Source organism: Brienomyrus brachyistius, chromosome 15 (assembly GCF_023856365.1).
Source record: "Brienomyrus brachyistius isolate T26 chromosome 15, BBRACH_0.4, whole genome shotgun sequence".
NCBI classification, from domain to species: domain Eukaryota; kingdom Metazoa; phylum Chordata; class Actinopteri; order Osteoglossiformes; family Mormyridae; genus Brienomyrus; species Brienomyrus brachyistius.
This window is the reverse complement of record NC_064547.1, coordinates 3,222,326-3,244,327: the sequence shown is the minus strand read 5'-3', so window position 1 is coordinate 3,244,327 and position 22,002 is coordinate 3,222,326. Positions and strand designations below refer to the sequence as shown.

Here is a 22,002-nt window from a genome sequence, read left to right as displayed (position 1 = left end):
ACTACAGCTTAGCACCTATGAGCTAAACATAAAGGAATAGACAATTGACTTTCAAGCCATGGCAGCCGGTATCCAGGAAACAATAAATAATTGATGTTTTGTATTGGCCTGATAGACTCCGATATTAATGCACCGAACTAACTCGCTGAACGAGAGGGCTGCCTTCGTGTCGGGGAGAGGTCTCTGACTGTCATCTGCGCCGAATGACAGTTCAGAGTACCTGGCCTTCTTACACTTAGGGGATTCCATTGTTTTGCTGGGGGACTTCAACGCTCACGTGGGCAACGACAGTGTGGCCTGGAGGGGGGTGATTGTGGCAACGACAGTGTGGCCTGGAGGGGGGTGAAAGCGATCTCATAGCCAAGGGAAAGATTTTTTTAAAAATGTAAAAAAAATGAATGAATGAAAAATAGTCATTCAATAAATGACATAGGCTATACCAGCGATATCCATCCATAAATCCATCTTCTGTAACCGGCTGAACAAGCCAGGATGGGGGTGCCAACCCATCGCAGGGTACACACACACACACACGCACCATTCACTCACATGTACACCTGTGGCCCAGAGGTTTATGGTCAAGGGCCATGGAAAAGTTCTTTATAAGTACGATTAAAATGTTCTTTGGTTCAGACAGCTTTAATTCATAAATCATTAAGTTCTCAAACGCGGCTTTGACAGAGACTCAGGTGTGACTCTCAGGCTGCAGCGCCCCACGGGGGGCGTTGTCTCGGCGATGCACCTGACCAATAAAAGCTGGCGGACTTATAGCCCCTCCCCCCCATCAGACGGATCCGCGTTCCTAGATAAAACCGAAAGTCAAAAAACAAACAGAAATACGCTCGATTACCATTCAAACGGAAAACGCGGCGTTTTCCGACAATTTTTATCAGACACAACTAGATCGCAGTTTCCCCCTTTCGATCGGTCTGATTAAACTAGAGAAAAAGAGACAGACACGTGAAAGTTAACCAGACAACTTGCAGAGAAATTATTGCGAGTTTGATACTGGGGACACAACAATTATTTAAATGAAAAGGCTTATTTTAAAATAATTAAGATGTACATGCCACCCCGTCCCTTTGTTTCCTACGCCCAAGAGTACGATTATTTTCTCTTTTAAGTAATTATTGTTTTTTTTTCCCAATTAGGTAAACTGTAAGTAAATTACGATCTTGAATGATGACATGTTCCGGAAGGAATGTGGATCCTCTCCGCCACGCGTGAGGCTCGGAGTCAGGCAGGACAGTAAGTCAGCCTGCGGTTTGTTATAAGGCGCCACTGTTTCATCTCTTCGGACCATTAAGTGGAAGACCGAGGCACCGTCTCTGCGGGGTGCGACATACCCTCTGTAGGGTATGTCTTTGGCTTCATCGTGACTTACTGTGTGCATGATTGTTGTCTCAGCCTATTTTTTTATGTACTGAATTCGCTTGTATTTGCATATTAACGAAAAATCGCAACGTCAGCAGGGCCGCCAGTCTTAAATTTATTTTGTTGTTATTCTACGTATTTTAAGTTTTAAGGACAGTCGAAATTATTTACGGATAGTGTGAATTTAGCCTAATACGGACCGTCAGTTTATCCTGTGCAGGGTCGCGAGGGGTCCAGAGCCTATACCAGAGGGTATACGACTCAGGATGGGGCACCAACCCATCGCAGGGCACACTCACACAGACCACTCACTCACACATGCAGACCTACGGGCACTTTGGCAAATCCAATTAACCTCAGCATGGCTTTGGGAGAGAGTACCCGGAGGAAATCCATACAGAATATTTCTTCTTTTTCCGACCCAACACAGGAAAAAAATGGCTTTAGTTTCTCCGTGGGCCCCCAGTGATTCTGCTTCCTCAATGCCTGCCCATGAAAATCACTTAACACGGCAGTTTATTATTATTTTTAAATTAACCTATTAATTGGCCATGAGTTAATCACTTGAAGCCTTCCTCTAGGAGCATTAAGTGAAATATTACATGTGAACTGTATCACCCCAGGAAAGGAATAAAGCTTGAGGACTTTTATCTAAGGCAGCATTGTAAGGTATGTCACCTGTGTACCATTATGCACAGTCGTCCAGTCCGCCCTCATCCAATTCGCAGTTTACCGCAGTACAAAAAAGTGTTTTTTTTAACCACTCTTCCGTCATCCTCTGAGGGATATATAAAAAAACATTTTCTGAGCTCCGTCATCCCTTCACTTTTTTCTTTTTCTTTTCCTTGCTCTATTGACTTGGGAATTAGGCTAAAACGTCTCCCTTTCTTTCAGGCGAGTCCTGTACTGTATAATAACGTAACATGTGTTTTATTAGTGTATTTAATGTTGGTAATGTCTTACTGTGTATAATTTTACGAATTACCATATGCATGTATATGGGGTAATGGATAGTTCAGAACTCCAGTTCTGTAGTTTTGCCATGTCTTGATTCATTTTAAATCTCTCACCATTAATTTGCATTGCAGCATTCAGCAGGAAACCTGTTACCCATTTGCCTTGAACTCTTTGACAGAGGTAAGTGTAAAAACCAATAAATCGATCACTTACAAGTGCAACTCCAGTTTGTGCTGCTTATCTCCCAGTGTAAATCAACTTCATGTACTTTGGGTTTGAAGAAGTAACTAAATAACAGTAAAAATGTTTTAATTTCAGGGTGAAAAATGAGCAACTGTAGTTACACCCTAACCGAAGGTGTTGAAAAAGCATATTTGACCATCACTATTCCGACGTTCATCTTTGGACTTCTGGGTAATATGGCTTTCCTGATAGCATTGTGCTGTAAGGGAAAAGAGGCTTTAAGCTGCATGATGATCTACATCGGGAACATGACTCTTGCAGATGGGATTATCCTCTTTACGCTGCCATTCAGAATGTATTTCTTAAGGAAGACTTGGGCATTTGATATGGAATCTTGTTTAGTTGTGGTCTCTTCCTCCTTTGTCAACATGTATGTTAGCATCTACACTGCCACTGCTATATGCGTTGTGCGATATATTGCCATAAAGTACCCATTCCGAGCGAGGGAGATCATGTCACCGTGGAAAGCTGTGGTTGTGTGTGTATTAATATGGCTGATTGTTTGCTCAATGAGTGCATTATTCCACAGAGTAGATGCACTCCCTGCGAATTTCACCAAATTTAAATGCTTTCAGCAACTCGGTAACAAGCCTTTACCGCTCAGCTTTATTCTGGTTTTGGATATCTTAGGTTTCCTCCTACCTCTGCTCTGTATGGCGTTTTGCTCTATTAAAGTTGTCAGATGTTTATCTAAAAGGGTTGAAGGACACTCTGGAAATGAGAAGACTCAGTGCATTCGCATTATCATCACCAATTTGATCGTCTTTATAGTCAGCTTTGCGCCTTTTCATTTTGGGTTCCTGTGGAAGTACCTCGTGCAGACTGTCAGCCCCCAAAAGTGCAACCTTTTGGAATCTGTGCACAATTTTGTTCACATAAGTATTGCCATCTCGCACACTAACTGCTGTCTGGATATTTTTACCTATTACTTTTTTATCAAAGGCTTCAGGAAGAATGTATCACTATCTAGCAGAGGTGGGGATTTGAGTCACTGACTTGCGACTCAACTCTGACAAGTCACAAATTTGATGACTTGTGACTTGACTCCGCAGGATGGAAACACGTGGACTCGAGGGCAAATGAGTTGAGACTTGACTTGGACTCACCAAGGAATTATTCGTCCCCATACCTATGTAGCCTTGTGAGAAGACTGACGTGCTTTTAAAGAAATTCAGTGATATAAACTGCTTTGTGCTACATTTGAACCAGCTGTTCTGGTCATGAAGCCAGTGAAACTGCAAGGGCACAGTGAAGGATGTGAAAATCACCAGGGCTAACCCCATTTTTCAGCAGTGAAACTGAGACAGAACCGTTTTTTTAATTTAACAACAACAGTGATGTGACTGCTATCCTCTAAACTTCTGTCACTGAAGAGGCAAAAGTTTACAAGGAGAATCAGAAGGATTATTAGAAAACCCACTATTGAAACATCAGCTTTCTGCCATTTTATGCTTTTCATACTGATACTCAACATCACTCACTTCACCTGGGGTGGTCATAGAGTTTTGTTGCATCGGTGTGTGTGATTATTTTTATATACCAACATAGATATTGCCAGTCAAGTTTGGGCATGCCAAGCTACCTACAAAGGAGAGTGATGGTGTCGCATCACATGACTAAACAGTAGAAGGAGGAATTTGACCAAAAAGTGAAGGAAGGGGCCAATTAGTGCTCAGCACATGTGGGACCTCCTTCAGGACAGTTGGGAAAGCATCCCAGGAGGCCACCTCATGGAACTGGCATGGAGGAGACCATAGGGGCAGCCAGTTTCTGGAGCAATTGGGGACAAGGGTCTTGCTCAATGGCCCAGTGGTGAGATCACACTGCTGACCCAGGGATTTGAACTGGCAACCTTCTGAGTTCCAACCAACAGGACTGCCCTCCCCCCAACAAATGTTTTTTGTTTAATACTTTGCATAATTGCATAGGTGTTGTTTTATAGTTTTTAAGTCTTTTCAGAATAATTCTAAAATGTAGAAAATAGTACAAATAACCCTTACTGTAGGTAACTTACTTACTGTGTTATTACTTTTCACCATTACAAGTATAATGCAAATTTTGTGTGTGTTAGCGAACCATAATCTTGACTTTCCTTGTCCCTGGATGGTGGTCACAGGTTGAGGTGTTACTATGTTATACTCAGACTGTAAATGTGTCCTTAGACATGCATTTCATAAAACCAAAATCTACTATAACATGCATAATTATTATTTGTATAACCAGACTCAGAAATGTGTGTAAACGTTAAGCCAGTGAAACCAGTTACAAAATATGTAAGTATATACTGTAGTACGAAACAAATGTCATTTCATGATCTACAAAACGGTTTGTGGTTCTGTAGGCTTTGAAGCTAAACCACAGGGCGAAACAGGAAGTTGAACCTTATGGGTAAAATCAACAGGGGTACGGCAGAGAAAGTTTGATTACTCATCAAGACTGGTTTTTAAAAAAATTGCATGCAACTAAGTGTAAGCAGTGATAGATACGATCAAATGTCAGCAGTTATATAACACATACAGTATGGGGAGAATAAGGTCAACCTAACAGTTTTCATAAGTGTAAGTCGAGAAGAAAGTCAAGGCTGATGTTGTGTGTGATACTTGTGACTGTGAAAGGTAGCTTCTGGTTATGGAAGGACAGAAGTTGGACAGCCCATGATGTATCGGCATGCTAGTAGCAGAAGAATGTGGGCGTGGTGTGCTGTAAGTGTGTAAGGTGTCATTCCCAAGTGTGTTTCGTATAGTTATGTTATGGGTGAGGAAATGAAATAGGTGCTTTTGGTGTTATGAAGAGCATCCCAGGAAGTCCACTGGAAAAAGTGGAAGTCAGAAAACTTTGCCTTAGTCAATCAGAAATTGTCAAGTTTTACTTGCCATATTGCTCATTTAGCCTATGACATCATATCAGTCATTGTAGGACTATTTCTCATTAATTCATTGATTGACCAAAGAATATCTAAGAATTGTGATCATGGCTTCTCATTAATTCAATGATGCTACTAGTAGGTTTTTAAAATTTAAGATCTGATTTAAGTATCTCTGTCTGACAGTGCTCCTTCTCATTAGATTCACATTTCAAGAGGGGTATTGTCAAAATTGACACCTTCGCAGCTGAACGGAAAGACTTGAAAATGTCATATTTGACCCTGGGAGTTTATATTGAAGGAGTTGAGTTGAGATAGTTATATCTTCAGAATTTATAGTTCAGATATGCTTCTTTCAACTGTATAAGTTTCATTCCCATCACTAACTATCTACACAGTCAACCACGCCCCCGAAGTAGGGGGTCCTGTGGGGGATTTCTCACCTGTGACCATTTTCAGATGGCAATATATCAAAGAATAAATGGTTATTTAGAATGAATTTGCATCTGCTTACAGTATCTTCCTCAAATAACCAAAATATAGAAGAATATTGGATGTAGGTGTGGTGGTGACCCCACAGCTTGGGGTCAAAATCCAAAAAAAGTGAACCAAAAACTGATATTTGCGGGTCCATAGCTTTGAAGTGCTTCCCCTGAGCTTAATGTTAATACCAGATTCTGAAAGAGCAGGGACAAGTATACCAGGAGAGCAATTTTCAGCTCTCTAGCATGCTTAGAAGCGAAGATATGGTCTCCTGAAAACCCTTACAAATGACATGCGTGATTCGCGAGTGCAAAAAAGGGGGCGTGGCACCCAAATTTGAAAGGGCCATAACTTTGGGGAAAACTTGGGGAATTTTCAGTGTTCTCTATAAAGATCAAAATACCAAGTTTTCATCAAAATCAGGAATGATGCCCATGGAGCCCTTGGTTGATTTGGCATGGACTGACCCCACTGCTCCCAGAGCAATGGGCTGTAACTGCCACCAGCCCAGAGCAGGCACAGTTACCTGGTTTACTAATCAGGGACTGGTGTGAGCAACAGGTATATTTTCTGCCTTGCTTCAAGGACAGAATCCGGACACCGACATTACTGCACAGGACAAGTCCATCCACCAATTTTCTGAAACTGCATATCCTGTTCAGGGTCACGGAGGGGGGACACAAGGCATAGAACAACCCAGGATGGGGCACTGGAGTACCTGGAGGAACCCCCATGGCAACACGAAGGGAACATGCAAAGTCCACACACATGGAACCCTGGCAGAGACTCAAACCCAGGTGTGCCCTGCCATGGACTGTCCAGTGGGCCAGGCTTTCTGAGACTCTCTATTGCAGTTTTGGAAGATGGATGTATAGGTTCATATTTTAATCAGCAATCTTACTGACACAAAATCATGATAGTAGCTTCAAGCTGCAGCGTTCCACAGCCTGATTTAATGGGATTCAAATAATGGACAATGACCAAGAGTAGAGGAACAACAGAACTGTGTAGAATTCACCAAGCCACCTTCGTTCAAACTGACTGAATGAGATCTACTTATGCATTATCTTTGTTCACACAGATCGGGAGAACTGAAGCTTTTGATGGTAAAACTTTACTTTATGGGGCACAAATACATAGTAACTCACTCACTACCAAAGTACAAATTGAGAACAAATATAGTCGCCACTTATGATAAAAGATGCATCATGATTCATTAATAATAAACAAGTATCATTAATAATGAACAAATATGAGATTAGTATTTCACTTGTTATTCATTATTTGTTCCTTCAGTAGTTCCAAAAGTTTACAGAATTAACAGATAGAATAACAAATATAGTAACTGCTTGACATAAATGCATCGTTAATGATGAACGAACATATCATCAGTATGTAACTAGCCTTAGTACATAAGTAATATCATAATACTACATTATTTTTGCCCTTTTAAGTGTTACCCTTTTGACTGAGTTTCTATTACTTTTGCGCGCTTGAGAAATTCTCCACTCTAAATAAATATTTAAAAAATGAGCAGAACCTTTCCCTCTGTTGCTTGATTCTACTCCGGAGTACTGCTAAACACAGTCAAAGGCGGCAGTGCTGCATCATGTTTGTGTTAAAAGGCAAAGATGAGACAATAAAGTTCACAATATCAGGTAAAACATGTGTGTGTTTTTCCACTAAAGTTCACATTATAGTAAGCAGGGTGATTAAGATTCCAACATTAAGGAACGCAGCACTTTTCTGCCACTGTATATATATATAAATATAATAAAGTAAATAATAAAGTAAGGCGGGGTGGCATTGTGGTGCAGTGGTTAGCACTGTCGCCTCACACCTCGCGGACCTGGGTTCAAGTCTCCGCCTGGGTACATTGTGTGCGGAGTTTGCATGTTCTCCCCATGTCGTCGTGGGGTTTCCTCCAGGTACTCCGGTTTCCCACCACAGTCCAAAGACATGCTGAGGCTAATTGGAGTTGCTAAATTGCCCATAGGTGTGCATGTGTGAGTGAATGGTGTGTGAGTGTGCCCTGCGATGGGCTGGCCCCCCATCCTGGGTTGTTCCCTGCCTTGTGCCCATTGCTTCCGGGATAGGCTCTGGACCCCCCGCGACCCAATAGGATAAGCGGTTTGGAAAATGGATGGATGGATAAAGTAAAGCACTCTAAGCATTTCGACAACAAGAATCAATGAATAACGCGGTTAATTCTTGTTTAAATGAGCGCATGCGCTCGCTCTCTCTCTGGTTCGCTCACCTGTAGCACATGCGCGTAGAGCATTACAGTACCCAGTATTTTCTTTAAAGAGCCGACTCGTTGCGGAAAGCAGCTGTCAAATTGCAAACAAAATAGCTTCCAGCGGAAGTTGTTGTCGTGATGCTAACCGTTGGCCCTGGATTGTGAGAAGTACGCAACCATCCTGGAAGAATGCACATTAACTCTATATGTTAATCTTGCTTATTTGTAAATACTATAAAATAATCTATTTCTAATTTAAATAAAAGTCGATGTCTAACACAACAGCCCCGGATTATTTAACATTTATCTACGTCTAGTTAATCAAAAGGAATAAAGCACTATAACTAGAAAAGGTGTATGGCACATTAGTATAAATTTTTAAACAATAACATTTAAGGAATAAAAACATTTTAGTTGTATTTTGGTAGTTTATTATTAATTTAATAGCATCAAAAACATTTTTAGAACTTTGGTAGAATAAAGCCTTAGTTATTTTAATAATTTAAGGGGTAAAAACATTAATCGTGGTTGTTAACTGAGTAGGCTGAATGCGCTGTGTGTAGGAACGGACAGCGGCCCAAGACTTCAGACTGCAATGAACTCTTTCGTTATAGCACCACGCTATATGTGATAGTACAGATAGGCAGTGGGGGTTTTCTTATCAGACTAGCAACGGGTGGGCGGTGTAGAAACGGGCAAGAATTTAGGACACATTTAGCTCTTTTATTATAGAACTATTTTAAATTAGCATGAGTGTGATATAAATCATTTATGCAATAAGAATTGAGGAAGAATCTAAACAACCGTGTATCAGCCTCAGTAATGGTTCGACAAACAGCGCAGCTCTGGTACGTGTGACCCATTTGAACAACGCAGCTGAAATGATTGCCGGAGACTGCACCTATCTTGCGCATGCGCACTCACCCAGACACATATTTCAAAATGGTGACAACAACGGGGATACATGTCGCCCTTTTATTTCAAATAAGACCCTTTAACCATAACGTTTTTTAAGTAATGAAACTATTTTTCGGCGGCCAATGTGTTATTTAAAACAAAGCATCCTAAGCATTTCGACAACAAGAATCAAGGAATAACGCGGGCAATCCTTGTTAAATTGACTCTCACTCTCTCTCCATGTCGCGCCTGTGCGTAGAGCCACGATCCCCACACAACGCTATGTTTTATTGAATACAGTTGAGGCAAGTAGTTTTCTGAATTTTTAAGTGTGTATAAAATGAGTATAAATGTTTTATGAAGCATATAGCCAACCATAATAAAGAATTTAAGCATAATAGCCCACATGTACTACGGCCTATAGTTGGTAGAAATGGTGCCTACAAGAGAAAAGCATATGGCACCAAATTGGAATCAGTAGTGTTTAAAATAATAAAACATATTACATGAATTTGTTAATGCGACATTTTTTATTTGTTTTACGGCATAATAATACTTTTAACAATTTAACGGGGTCACCGGACGTGTCGAGCTTTTCTAGCTGGAGAGGAAAGACAGTCTGGCAGTTTTAAATGGTAAAAGTAGTAGTTGTGTATTGTTAATTGTTTTTTAACAAAATGTCCTATTTTATATCGGTAAAAACACAGCCATCCTGTTTTAGGGAGATTTATGCATATTGCATGTCTAGACATGTCGGCCAGCTAATGTCCACGGCGGTGGGTAACGGGGCGTCGGCGCGAGAGCTTTTGCAGTCGTGAGCAATAAGCCTATGAGAAGGAAGCGTCAATGAAACAAAATGGCCGCCGGTTGACAAATTGTTGCTGAGTGACTGTAACATCTCGTTTAACCGTTGGTCCTGAGTGTGAGAAGCAGACAGCCAGCAGCCCCACCCTGGCAGAAAGCACATCACCTCTATTTGTTATTCTGTCTTATTCGTAAGTAATACATTTCTAATTTAAATAAAAGTCGATCTCTAACACCACAGTTCTGGCATAGGCACGGACGCCACGCTGCGGGCCTGGGGGTTGGATGAAATATCTAACTACAATTGTTTAATCAGAGGGATAAAGTGCCGTAACTTAAACGGCTGAATGACAAATCAGTATAAAGTTTTAAACAAATAAGGTTTAATTAATAAAACAATTTAGTTGTATTTAATTTAATAGCTGTAGGAACTAGTGAGCGGTATTTATACTAGTGAGCGGCATAGTAAAACTTTTAACAATAATTTTAACGAGGTTTAGCAACACACATCAAAAACATCTTCAAGATTCCAATATGGAAGGTAACCGATAAAGTTTTCAAGTAGATTTCATAAAACAAGGCACCGCAAGGAGTCCTTTCGATTCAGATGCTACTGTATAGCTATGTTACAAAAAAAAACAACTTTTATAGATTATGACACTACCTTCATTGGAACCGTCTTAAAAAAAGCTTTCCAACAGTAAAAAAAAATATTTTCTAGGCCAAATATTAATGATTTTATGAAGTTTTAATTAGTGAAAAATAGCCATTGATTCGGTCATTGAAAAACAATAGGGAATTTTGATAAGAATTAAGCAAGTTAGAGCATTTTTAAGTGAAGCGTCCAAGAATCAGATCACAGTCAAGTACTAGTTACTTGACTGTGATCTGATTCTTGGACGCTTCACTTCAAAATGCTCTAACTTGCTTAATTCTTATCCAAATTGCACAACTGAGGTACCATTGGGCAGCTTATGAATAGGACACAACAATTAGAGTATTTTCACATAGTATTAACCCAGATTAACCCCTTCCTTTCTAATGACAGTATGATTTGAGAGAACCTTCAAGGTTGATGAGGCATTGAGCGGATGCTTACCACAGAAGGATTCTACTCTATATCCACGAAATTCCATGCTTCTTTGTTAATGTAAGAGTTATATCTCATTTCTAAGCTGGGAAAGAGAATAATTAAAGCTTGAAAAGTACTCATTAACCTTTAAAGAGTGGAAAGAAATCACATTTTAGACATTTGATCGAGATCTACACTATGATTCTGGGTGAGGTAAATAATGTTGTGATTAAACTAATATTAAATGTCCTTGGGGTGCTTTATTTCTGCCTGGATGGTTGGCGTTTTTGCAGGATTTTCGTCCACCATGGTGGATTCTGATCGGACCACCAGTCCTTTCGGTCCCTAAAAAAGTACCTTCTGGACATGTATTTTTCATGAAACTTTGTCAGTGTATAGTTTAAACATAATATAAAATGTCAACTTACCTTAGGATAGTGTTATAAACACCGTTCGAGAGTTAGAACCGGCTGAATACAAGACAAATTTTCAGTACGTGCGAATCAATGGAAATTCTTGACAGATGTGAAAAATTTGAAAATGATGTTGTAGATGGCCATTTCCTCTATGCCATAGCAGGGATTCCCTGGGAAATCCGCCTCAAACAACTCTGAGTGTTCTCAGGGACACTCATAGGCAAGACCCAACCTCGTTAACAAGCCACCTGGAGAAAATCGCTCCCACTGAACGCGGTGATTGTAACATAGCTACACTGTAGTCCTGGGTAGGAACTATAGTGAGTGGTATTTAGCTACGTACTTTAAAAACATTTTTAAGACTTTGTTAGACTAATGCCTTGGTTATTTTTATAGTTTACGGGATAACAAACATTTCTCGTGTTTATTAATGTGTTATTTAAAGTAAATGTGTTATTTTCTAACGGCAAAAGATCTGACATCATGTTTTAGGTGCGAAATTGTATGGTCTAGCATTATATGGACTAGCAACTGTCTCTGGGGGAGCAGCCCTGGATAGGAACTATTAAGCAGCATTTAGTGTCAAGCATCAAAAACACATTTTGAAAACTTTGACAGAATAAAGCCTTAGTTATTTTAATAAATAAGTTTTTTCGGTAAATGTTTATTCACGCTCATGCGCACAAACAGGCGGCATGGTGGCGCAGTGGTCGCCTCACACCTCTGGGACTTGAGTTTGAGTCTCCGCCTGGGTTACATGTGTGTGGAATTTGCATGTTCTCCCCATGTCGTCGTGGGGTTTCCTCCGGGTACTCCAGTTTCCCCCCACAGTCCAAGAACATGCTGAGGCTAATTGGAGTTGCTAAATTGCCCGTAGGTGTGCATGTGTGAATGAATGGTGTGTGAGTGTGCCCTGCAATGGGGCAGGGCCTGGGTTGTTCCCTGCCTTGTGCCCATTGCTTCCAGGATAGGCTCCAGAGCCCCCGCGACCCAGTAGGATAAGCGGTTTGGAAAATGGATGGTTGGATGGATAAATAATAAGAACTAAGAATTGCAATAAGAATTAAGGAAGAACCTAAATAGCAGCTAGAAATGATCGACCAGGCAGACAGAGGTCTGCTTTTCTTATCTCACAAGCCATGGAAGGGTGGGATGGTGGGACACATAAGTATAGGGTAAGAACTGTGGAATCAGGCAAGGGTGTAAGAATTTAGGATACATTTTTTTCATTTTAAAGAAGGTGAACATCATTATTCAGTTACATTTAAAAGGAACTAGTGAGCTGCATTTACCACCATGCAGCAAATACACATTAAAAACTTTAAAGAATAATGCCTTACAGTAGTTATTTTAATAAAGACATCCTATAAGGTGTCCCACGGCCCCAGCTTATATCATCTACAAGCTTGATTTGAGATGCTAGCTGGAGTAGCATGTTAAGTTGACAATGGTAACTGAGCTGCAGCCTGTTTGATAGTTAATGAAACATAGTCCAAATTCAACAGTGTCAGCGGTCATCCACTATGGAGCGAGACTACAGATTGACTATAACAACCTGTTTAACCGCTGGCGTTATTTTTAAGAATTTTGACAGAATAAAGCTTTAGTAATTTTAATAAATACATTTTTCAGTAAATGGTTGTTCATGTTCATGTTGCACAAACTCTAAAGGCCCTGACCACCGGGGTGTGTGTGTAACTTTAGATCGGTGAAAATATAGGACAGTGATGTGTAGTCACGACTCTTTGCTGTCGCGACAGCCGCCAGGGCTTTATAAAACAAGGTCTTTAAGGGACGGTGGGTCGGGGATGGATGGGTGGCACTACCCGCAGAGCGTCCGTCCAGTCAACATTCTTGCGATCGGCAGATCGCAGCTTCGAACCTCGCTCGGGACAGTTTCTGTCTTTGCTGTCGCGACGCCCGCCAGGGCTTTATAAAACAAGGTCTATAAGGGACGGTGGGTCGGGGATGGATGGGTGGCACTACCCGCAGGGCGTCCGTCCAGTCATCATTCTTGCGATCGGCAGATCGCAGCTTCGAACCTCACTGGGTGCAGTTTCTCTCTTCGCTGTCGCGACGGCCGCCAGGGCTTTATAAAACAAGGTCTATAAGGGACGGTGGGTCGGGGATGGATGGGTGGCACTACCCGCAGGGCGACCGTCCCGTCAACATTCTTGCGATCGGCAGATCGCAGCTTCGAACCTCACTGGGTGCAGTTTCTCTCTTCGCTGTCGCGACGCCCGCCAGGGCTTTATAAAACAAGGTCTATAAGGGACGGTGGGTCGGGGATGGATGGGTGGCACTACCCGCAGAGCGTCCGTCCAGTCAACATTCTTGCGATCGGCAGATCGCAGCTTCGAACCTCACTGGGTGCAGTTTCTCTCTTCGCTGTCGCGACGCCGGCCAGGGCTTTATAAAACAAGGTCTATAAGGGACGGTGGGTCGGGGATGGATGGGTGGCACTACCCGCAGCGCGTCCGTCCAGTCAACATTCTTGCGATCGGCAGATCGCAGCTTCGAACCTCACTGGGTGCAGTTTCTCTCTTCGCTGTCGCGACGCCCGCCAGGGTCGGATAGGGAAAAAAAAAACATACATACAAGTAGGGGTGGCAAGTGGCACTGCAGGCTAAACCTCAGTATCTGTGATCAGAAGGTTGCTGGTTCAAGCCCAGCCTTGGCAGAATAGTCACAGCACAGACCCTAGAGGAAGGACCACAGAGACAGGTGGTGTGTGTGTGAATCTTTTATTTGCAATTTTTTTTTCCACACTGAATGATCCTGCTCTCTCTCTCTCTTTCTCTCTCTCTCTCACACACACACACACAAACACACACCACACTGCAGGGTCACGCTGTGCATTCAAGGACAGCAACTTGCCCACCGAGCCACTCACCAGTCCCATTTGGGGCTGATCTTCACTGATCTGATTTTGACTCTCAAACACGTACGGGTCAGAGCAGGTCCAGTTTATGGATCTGTGGCCATTTCTGAACAACTTTTTACCCGGATTCGGTTCAGACTCAACTTATTATTAAAAATAACACATAAATACTTGTAATGTATTTTTATTCTATTAAAGTTTATCGGCAACCGTTATCTCCTAAACCATCTGGCCCCCTATAGGCAACACATTGCATAAGCATGTATCATATATAGAGTGAACCCCTCAACCAATCAGAATAAGGCATACGCCCCCTCCCGCTTTTGACGTCATAGAAGGGGAGAGCATTAAGCTGCGCCCAATGTACCACATAATATTTTATGCCATTGGCCCAGACTGCCATCTAGAGCAATTTATTGTTATGAAAATGACAGTGATGAAGGGATCAACAAAGCACAAGAAGCATGCAAGCTCTACACAGACACAGCCCAGGGACCCACGATGGAGGCGTAAGGCCACCGTGTCCTGTGAGTCCATGTTTGATTGCGGACACTTCCCCTCCCATTGCAGGTACGAGAGCTTTCTATCACGCCCCCAACATTTCTTTCATCACTCTGAGGTGGACCAAGCAAAACCATTACAGCAAAATTATAAGACATAAATATTTAACCCGCCTGCAAAGTAATTGGCTATTGATTGTAAATAATAGAATGTTCTGGATAATAATAAAGAACTCTTACTCAGCACTTACTCCTTGTTTAATCTCACACAGTGCTGAGGCAGGAGTCCACGGAAGGAAGCAAAGTACAAGCGAAGGCGTCACCATTATGCTGCTGTTGCACTACGCCCTGCGGAGAATAGCATTTGTCATATATATTGGTATATGGAGAACACAGGCCTGAACAACAGCACCTGACCTGCTCTTTCCCTTCCCTCTATTCTTTCTTCGGCTGTGAAGCCACTTCCAGAGTAGATCGTGGAGAATCAGGCTCTCATTTACATAAGAGACGGACGCACACTGCAGATGTCCTCTCCAGCCACGGCAGACGATATTCATAATTACATAACTGCAATAAACTTTCAACGTTGCCTTGCAAATGGCAAGTCTGTGTACCCTTGATGTAGCCAGATGATATTAAGGCCAAATTTAAAAGCCTGAATACATTTCAGTTTTGTATTTCAGTTTTTATTTAACCTTAAATTATTTTGCCCATTTTTGTGTACAAAAAAATGTATGGTTTAATTTAGCTGATATAAATGCATCTTCCCACAGGCTCAGGTTGCTAGCAGGTTCATCTCTGTCATTCAGCTGTACTGTACAATTTCCAGTGTGTCTGTTGGTATTCAGATACCTTCATAATGCATTATAATGTATGGTATAAGAATTAATAAAGCATTACAGTATCTTCTATTAACGGTCATAAGACATTATAGTATTGTTATAATACGCCAAAAGCTCCAATGAAGCGCTCATCTGTAATGCACTATAGATATATTCATAATGCATTATAATGGTCAATATAAGCATTGAGGATGCTTTGTACTGCATTATGAAGGTATCTATAGTACATTATAGATAAAAGCTTCATAAAGCATTTATAATGCATAATAAACATGATTGAAATATGTGCCATTTTATAAATATGTATAGCCATGTTTATAATGCTTTATGAAATCATTATAATGTGTTATGAATGTATTCATATGATCTTATAGACATGACAATCATAGAAAGTGTTATTGAAATTCCAGTAACACTTTACTTGAAGCTGTCATCTATAATGCATTGCAGATACTTTCATAATGCATTGTAATGGTCGGTATAAGAATTAATAATTACTAAATCATCTATCGACAGTCATAAGGCATTAAAGTGTTTGTTATAGTTTGTTAGCTTCAACAAAACTCATCTATAACGCACTATAGATACCTTTGTAATGGTTGGTATAGTTGGTATAAAAATTAAGGATGCTTTGTACTGCATTATGAAGGTATCTATAGTCCATTATAGATGAGAGCTTCATAAAGCATTCATAATGTATAATAAACATGGCATAATATGTTGTGTCATTTAGTAAATAGTCATAGCCATGTTTATAATGTTTTATGAATGCATTATAATGTGGTATGAATGCATTCATAGGTTCTTATAGACATGGCATTCATTGAAAGTGTTACCAACATTTCCAGTCTATAACACTTTGTCTCACTGCTTCCCACTGCTGCAAACCGGCCGTCATGGACTTCTGTAGGTATTACCAAGATGTGAAGATGCTTGTTCAAAACATCAGCCACAATATCCTTCACACTCTGAAGCGACCAGTCAGGTGTTTACGGCTGCTTGGGGAAACACAGGTGTGAGCAAAATGAAGAAAGGCACTAAACCTGACTGCGGAGGGGGACCCGCAGGCGACGTCCGACCCGGAGGGCCAGGACCCGCAGGCGCCCCCCGCGCCCCAGCGCAGGCGACGGAGGGCGAGCCAGGGGGCAGGGCGGGAGGGACCCTAGCCCGGCGTCTGTGTCCCCTCCCCTTCTGGGACACGGACCAGAAGCCCCGGGGCCGGGCTCGCCGAGGCGAGGGCATCAGAGTCACCAGCAGGGTCCCCGAGGGGTCCCACTCAAGCTCCTCCACCTCCGAAGAGGGAGGAGCTTCGGTGGAGTCCACAGGGACCACCTCGGGAACTAGGGCCGAAGGGATTGGAAGGGGGTCGGGAGCTGAAGTCATAAAGGAAAGGGAATCCGGAACGGGGCCAGGGATTGGAGCTGCAGGCTGCTGCAGCGGGGGCGCCTGCCCATGAGCTGCAGGCTGGGGGAGCGCCTCGGGAGCTGCTGCAGGCGGAGGGGGAGCCTTGGGAGCTGCTGCAGACGGAGGGGGAGCCTCGGGAGCTACTGCAGGCAGCGGAGAAAGAAATCTTTTAATTGTTTTCAAACTGCAGTATTCAAATTTTACCACAAGGCGGCAGTATAAAGAGTGAAAAAACGAAATTGCAATACCTACTTTTGACCACGAGATGGCAACAAGAAAATTGAAAAAAATTTTAATTTGGTTTGGAGTAATCTCTGTAGTCAGTGGACAAAACGGCATGAGTTATTCAGCAAACGGCTGCCTGAATGGGCAGGCAGGTCAGAGTTGCTGGTATCATGCGGCATATTGTCAGCGTGCGTCTGGCACTGACACTCTATGAATGCGTGAAAAATCTGCGATTTGTAAACAAGAGGTTTCCGCAGCACAAACCCGTGGCACTGCAAGCTGTTTACAGCGTCTACCACTTTGTACGATGAAATCAAAGCAGTTTTTCCAGCATGTAATTAACTCTGCCTCACTTTGACCGTGCAGGAGTCTATTTAACAAAGTGAGATGTTTATGCAGCTTCAGGTCCTCGTGGAAAATACTGAGTACAGCAGTCAAAACTAGGAATAATGCTGCATATTTAGCCAAAGCTGATTCTGTAATAAGTAAAATAAATAATTAAGTATTTAATTTTAATATTACTATAGAGATAACTTGCTATAAGGGTATTATACATCTTCTGTATCACCAGTTACAAAAACCTAGAGAAAACGTGTCTCACAGCTTTTGCCAACATCTGAAAAGAGTGATGCGGTATTTACGCCCTGCAGTGAGGACTCCACTAGGAAGACTTGGCAGTGCTTTGACTAAAGGAATCTTTTACTCTACAGTATGACTGCAAAACAGGTACAAGTGAGGAGGGTAAATCATTTCCTGGAGAGCAAACTGTGAATGGAAGATTTCTTTGTCTAAAGATTCTTCTTAGAGTCAGCATAGAGAGTCAGATTTTGGAAGTAGTGTACTAGCGATCCACGGAAGAGACACATCTTCCTCGTGGATCGTAAACACGGGGGCGACATTCACATCCCACAGGCTGAAGGAAGTATGTGAGGAATCTGCACAAAGCCTGTAGCAAATTTACCCATGTGGAGCATCACTGTGAAGAAAGCTGGAAAGGGCAGTACCACATGCCCGCATGCACGAAATGCTGCAGCCATGCATCGTCTTGGGCATTTCTGTGTCAGCTGCTGTCTGAAAATCACACCAGTTTACTGAGATGCCTATAGAGGGCCATATCGAATTCCCATACAACACGCTAACGTCAGCTAGGCACGGAGAGTTGACAGGTCAGACAGTTACAGTGAATGCGCATACACAAATTACCAATATTATCGAAGGGCATAGACTGACATAGCTTCACTGGATGTAAGTACCATTATTGGCTGATAATTTAGGCAGCACAGTTAATATTAACTTAGTGTAAGTCTAATATATACATAAAAATCCTATATCATAGATTAAACCAAACTGCTACATAAAGTGAAAATATTAAAATGTATCTCTTTACACATATGTTTGTCTGCACAGATGGTATAATATAGTAAATGTAACCACTCACAAATATAGTTTAAAGCTTCATTAAGCAAAAGGTAACGTATTGAGTCATGTAATAAGTTTATATTTCAGTGATAATATAGTTATAGATCACAGGAAATATTCTATACATATGTTGCTGCAGCATCTACCAGACAAATGATGTAAAGAAATAGGTTAACAAGTATGTTATGTATGATAAATACAAAAGAAAAAGCATCTGAACTATTTGCAACTTGTCTCCTGCTGTCTTTCATAGGTTAACCGAACCCCAAGTAAATTCTTCTTATTATATTTTCAACAGCTGTAGTGTTTTGGTGCATGACCACACATGCATGTGTGAACTGTACTGTCAACAGCACAGTGTCAGTGCATGGAAACATAACAGGACACAGTCTGCCATTACATTCTGATTTCAGTATTAGGCAGATCTTGTGACTTTCTGAAAAATTATTATTATAGTTATTCAGAAATTGTCTGATAATAATTGTCTCAGTTCAATTCAGCTCTGTTTCATCTACATAATCTTGCTTGACCAGTAGTTCTTTTTTTTTTTAAAGGATATAAATCCACTAGCTGGATGAAAATGCAAGGTTTTAGATTTTAACATTCACTTTGCATGTCATCGCTGCAGGTCAATGTCCATTCCTCCATCTTTGTACTGTTTATCCAATATATGGTCGCAGTCTGGAGCCTATTCAAGGCAGCTTAGATCACAAGGCAATTGAATTCTCTGCATGAGAGGCCAGTCCAGCACTAAAGACATAAGAAAATTCATCAGCATCTTAAAAACCCTCAGTTACCCAATTTGCCCAGCTAGCAGTTCCATTGTTGAACTTTGTTAGTGCTTTTTCTCAACATTTTCAGAGCAAGAGGTACACTTTGGAAAATTTCACAAGAATATAGACGCATGTATCATCTGCACGAAAGCTTTGCTGTAGTCCTTTAATATTAGCCCACGAGAAAACATATTCATGAAATTTTACCTCTGCCCTAGAACTGACCCTTGAGGATTTTCCCAGTTGTTACTATTAGAAATGAAATAGTGACCAATTAGAACAAGCATAATAGGCAACAAGTCATTAAGGCAGCTGACTGAAGAGCACATACCACGTGTCACAGAAGCCATCCATATTCCAGCTACTTATGCCGTACTGGGTCACAGAGTAGCACAGAGAAGTACAGAAAGCACAGGGAAAGGACAGGGGGGCACCGTAGATGGGATGCCAGTGCATCTCAGGGGACACACACAAGACAATATGCACAATTTTAAGTTGCTCTGTCCCATACGTACATGTTTTTTAACTTTATAAACTGGATCCTAACCATGCCACCCAATCACATATCTGCTCATTAAGGAGACTTTTTTAGAGAAATGCAACTTTAAAGTTGTCATACTTGTATTTTGAGCCTTTCTATTGAATGGTCAATAGAGGATTGAATCGTCTCTTCACAGAAGCAAACACAGAATGAAGGGCAGAAGAATGATTTCCGACTTCTTATGATCCGCCGTCTTCACGAGACAGATTTGATTGAATATTTAAAAATCTTTTCACAAAATATTTTGTTGTATTTATAGGTGTTTTCATGCAAAATGCACGTTAACTGTTAGATCCTGACATTCTTTGGTGACTATCACATGAGTCTGTATGACCATTTTCATTTGGGGTTTGTCGGTAGCTCTTCACTCGCAATTGCATCACCTTCTCGACACACTGTATACTTAGTTTGGTTAAAAACAAGAGAAGAATCAATCCCAGAGATAACAGGAATCTGTATTAACACGTCGCAATTAACTGGCTGCCAGTGTTTCGCAGTGTCTTATTCGATTAGATTATATAACATCATTCTCAGGACTCAGTCACCAGGTGCCGGAATCTCATTCTATACTCCTTCGCTCAGAGAGATCAAAAGATATTTCTACACCAAAACATATAAAGATTGTTACCCAAATTTGTGTGTGTCTGTGTGTGTCTGTATGTGTGTGAAACTGTCAGAAGAAACAGCATTTCAGAATCAATGTCTTCTAAAAGAAATAATGATTTATCTTTATTTACACTTACATTCCATTCACTGTGCTTTAGCATTTCATGATTTATGATAAAAAAAAATGTATTATTAGCATTCAGTCTTGGCAATCACATGCATAGTGTCACAGTTATGCTGCTGTTTCTTGTGATATTGCACACATTGTTAAAGGAGGGTTCCCTGCCCCATAGCTTCCGCGATATGCTCCGGACCCCCCGCGACGCAGTAGGATAAGCGGTTTGGAAAATGGATGGATGTTAAAGGAGGCAAAATGACACTGAAATAGTAGTAGTTTTACAATAAAAATGACTGGAAAAGGACTGATTTACTGGCGAGATTATCACATTTTGGACAACTCTTCTATGAGCGATAATTAAGTCTAAGGTGTGATTATGCATGTGTTACAAAGTTAGGAGTCGGTGGAATCCAATAGAGACAAAGAGAGACTGACCAAATGTGTCTGTCTTTACATTAATATGTGCTTTACATTAATACTGTGATTTTATGTGAATTGACAGCCGAGTCAGAAAGGACCTCACCGAGAAATATGACAAAAAGAGGACAGATGTGATATTAAACGCCTGCACTTCAAATGAGGGATATTCGCTGACAGCTTGGGAACCCACTTTAATTGTTTCCTTGAAGACAGCTGCTAGTGTCCTATCTCACCCTGTTTAAATACATATAGCCAAAAGGCCAGACTTTAACTGGAGGTTGGGAATCTGTGGTTTTTGGCATATTTGTACCAGCAGGAAGAGGACAGAAGCAGAATCTATCGTATCATATTATTTACTAGAATGGCTTTATTACGCATTTAATAGTAAACATTGCCCACTTGGTTCACTGGAAGACTTTGAGTTTGACTTCAGTGATTTAATGGGAATTAAGTCATTTACACAAGAGCCCTAGTTGAACACTTGTCATATAATCTAGGTCTAGCCGTTGCTTCTATTTTCTGGTGGCACTCAGCAATATTAGGGTCAGAGTGACTCGGCAATTTATAGGATGTCCCACTGTAGAGGCCTTGGGTCATTGCCAGAGGTGAACTAGAGATGGGGAGATATCCAGCCTGCGATTTAAGATCACATGGCCGAGGTCTGCGTGGTGCCACAAGTAGACAGGCAGGGAGTTAAGAGCAGTGCATGCCTGTTAATGAAGCCATTGAGCGAACATTCTGAGATCCCTGAGGGAGAAAAGACTCCCTATTTTCCGGCAGCCAAAACATATTACTAAAAAATAGATTTTTTTAATGAGCTTGTAAAACATATATATTTTTTAATCTTAATATTTTGTTTTGACTTGGCCCAAGGTATTTTTAATACAATTGTGTATCCTCAGTGGCCGGGCCCCGGGGGTGGATG

The 22,002-nt window shown here is 41.3% G+C and overlaps 1 protein-coding gene across 2 annotated transcripts in view; it reads left to right on the top strand.

Annotated features, from left to right (window-relative positions):
- Window positions 1-807: 807 nt before the first annotated feature.
- LOC125709011 (G-protein coupled receptor 55-like) overlaps window positions 808-22,002 on the top strand; it is a 35,334-nt gene continuing 14,139 nt past the window's right edge. Inside the window, exons 1-3 of one of the 2 annotated variants that reach the window (XM_048976990.1) lie at window positions 808-1,356; window positions 2,463-2,511; window positions 2,650-4,579. In XM_048976990.1, coding sequence (XP_048832947.1) covers window positions 2,658-3,569 — 912 coding nt within the window. In that variant the 5' untranslated portion in view covers window positions 808-1,356; window positions 2,463-2,511; window positions 2,650-2,657 and the 3' untranslated portion in view covers window positions 3,570-4,579. Of the gene's footprint in view, window positions 1,357-1,645; window positions 2,512-2,649; window positions 4,580-22,002 lie in introns of those variants that run through there. The other variant, XM_048976991.1, reaches the window with a different exon arrangement.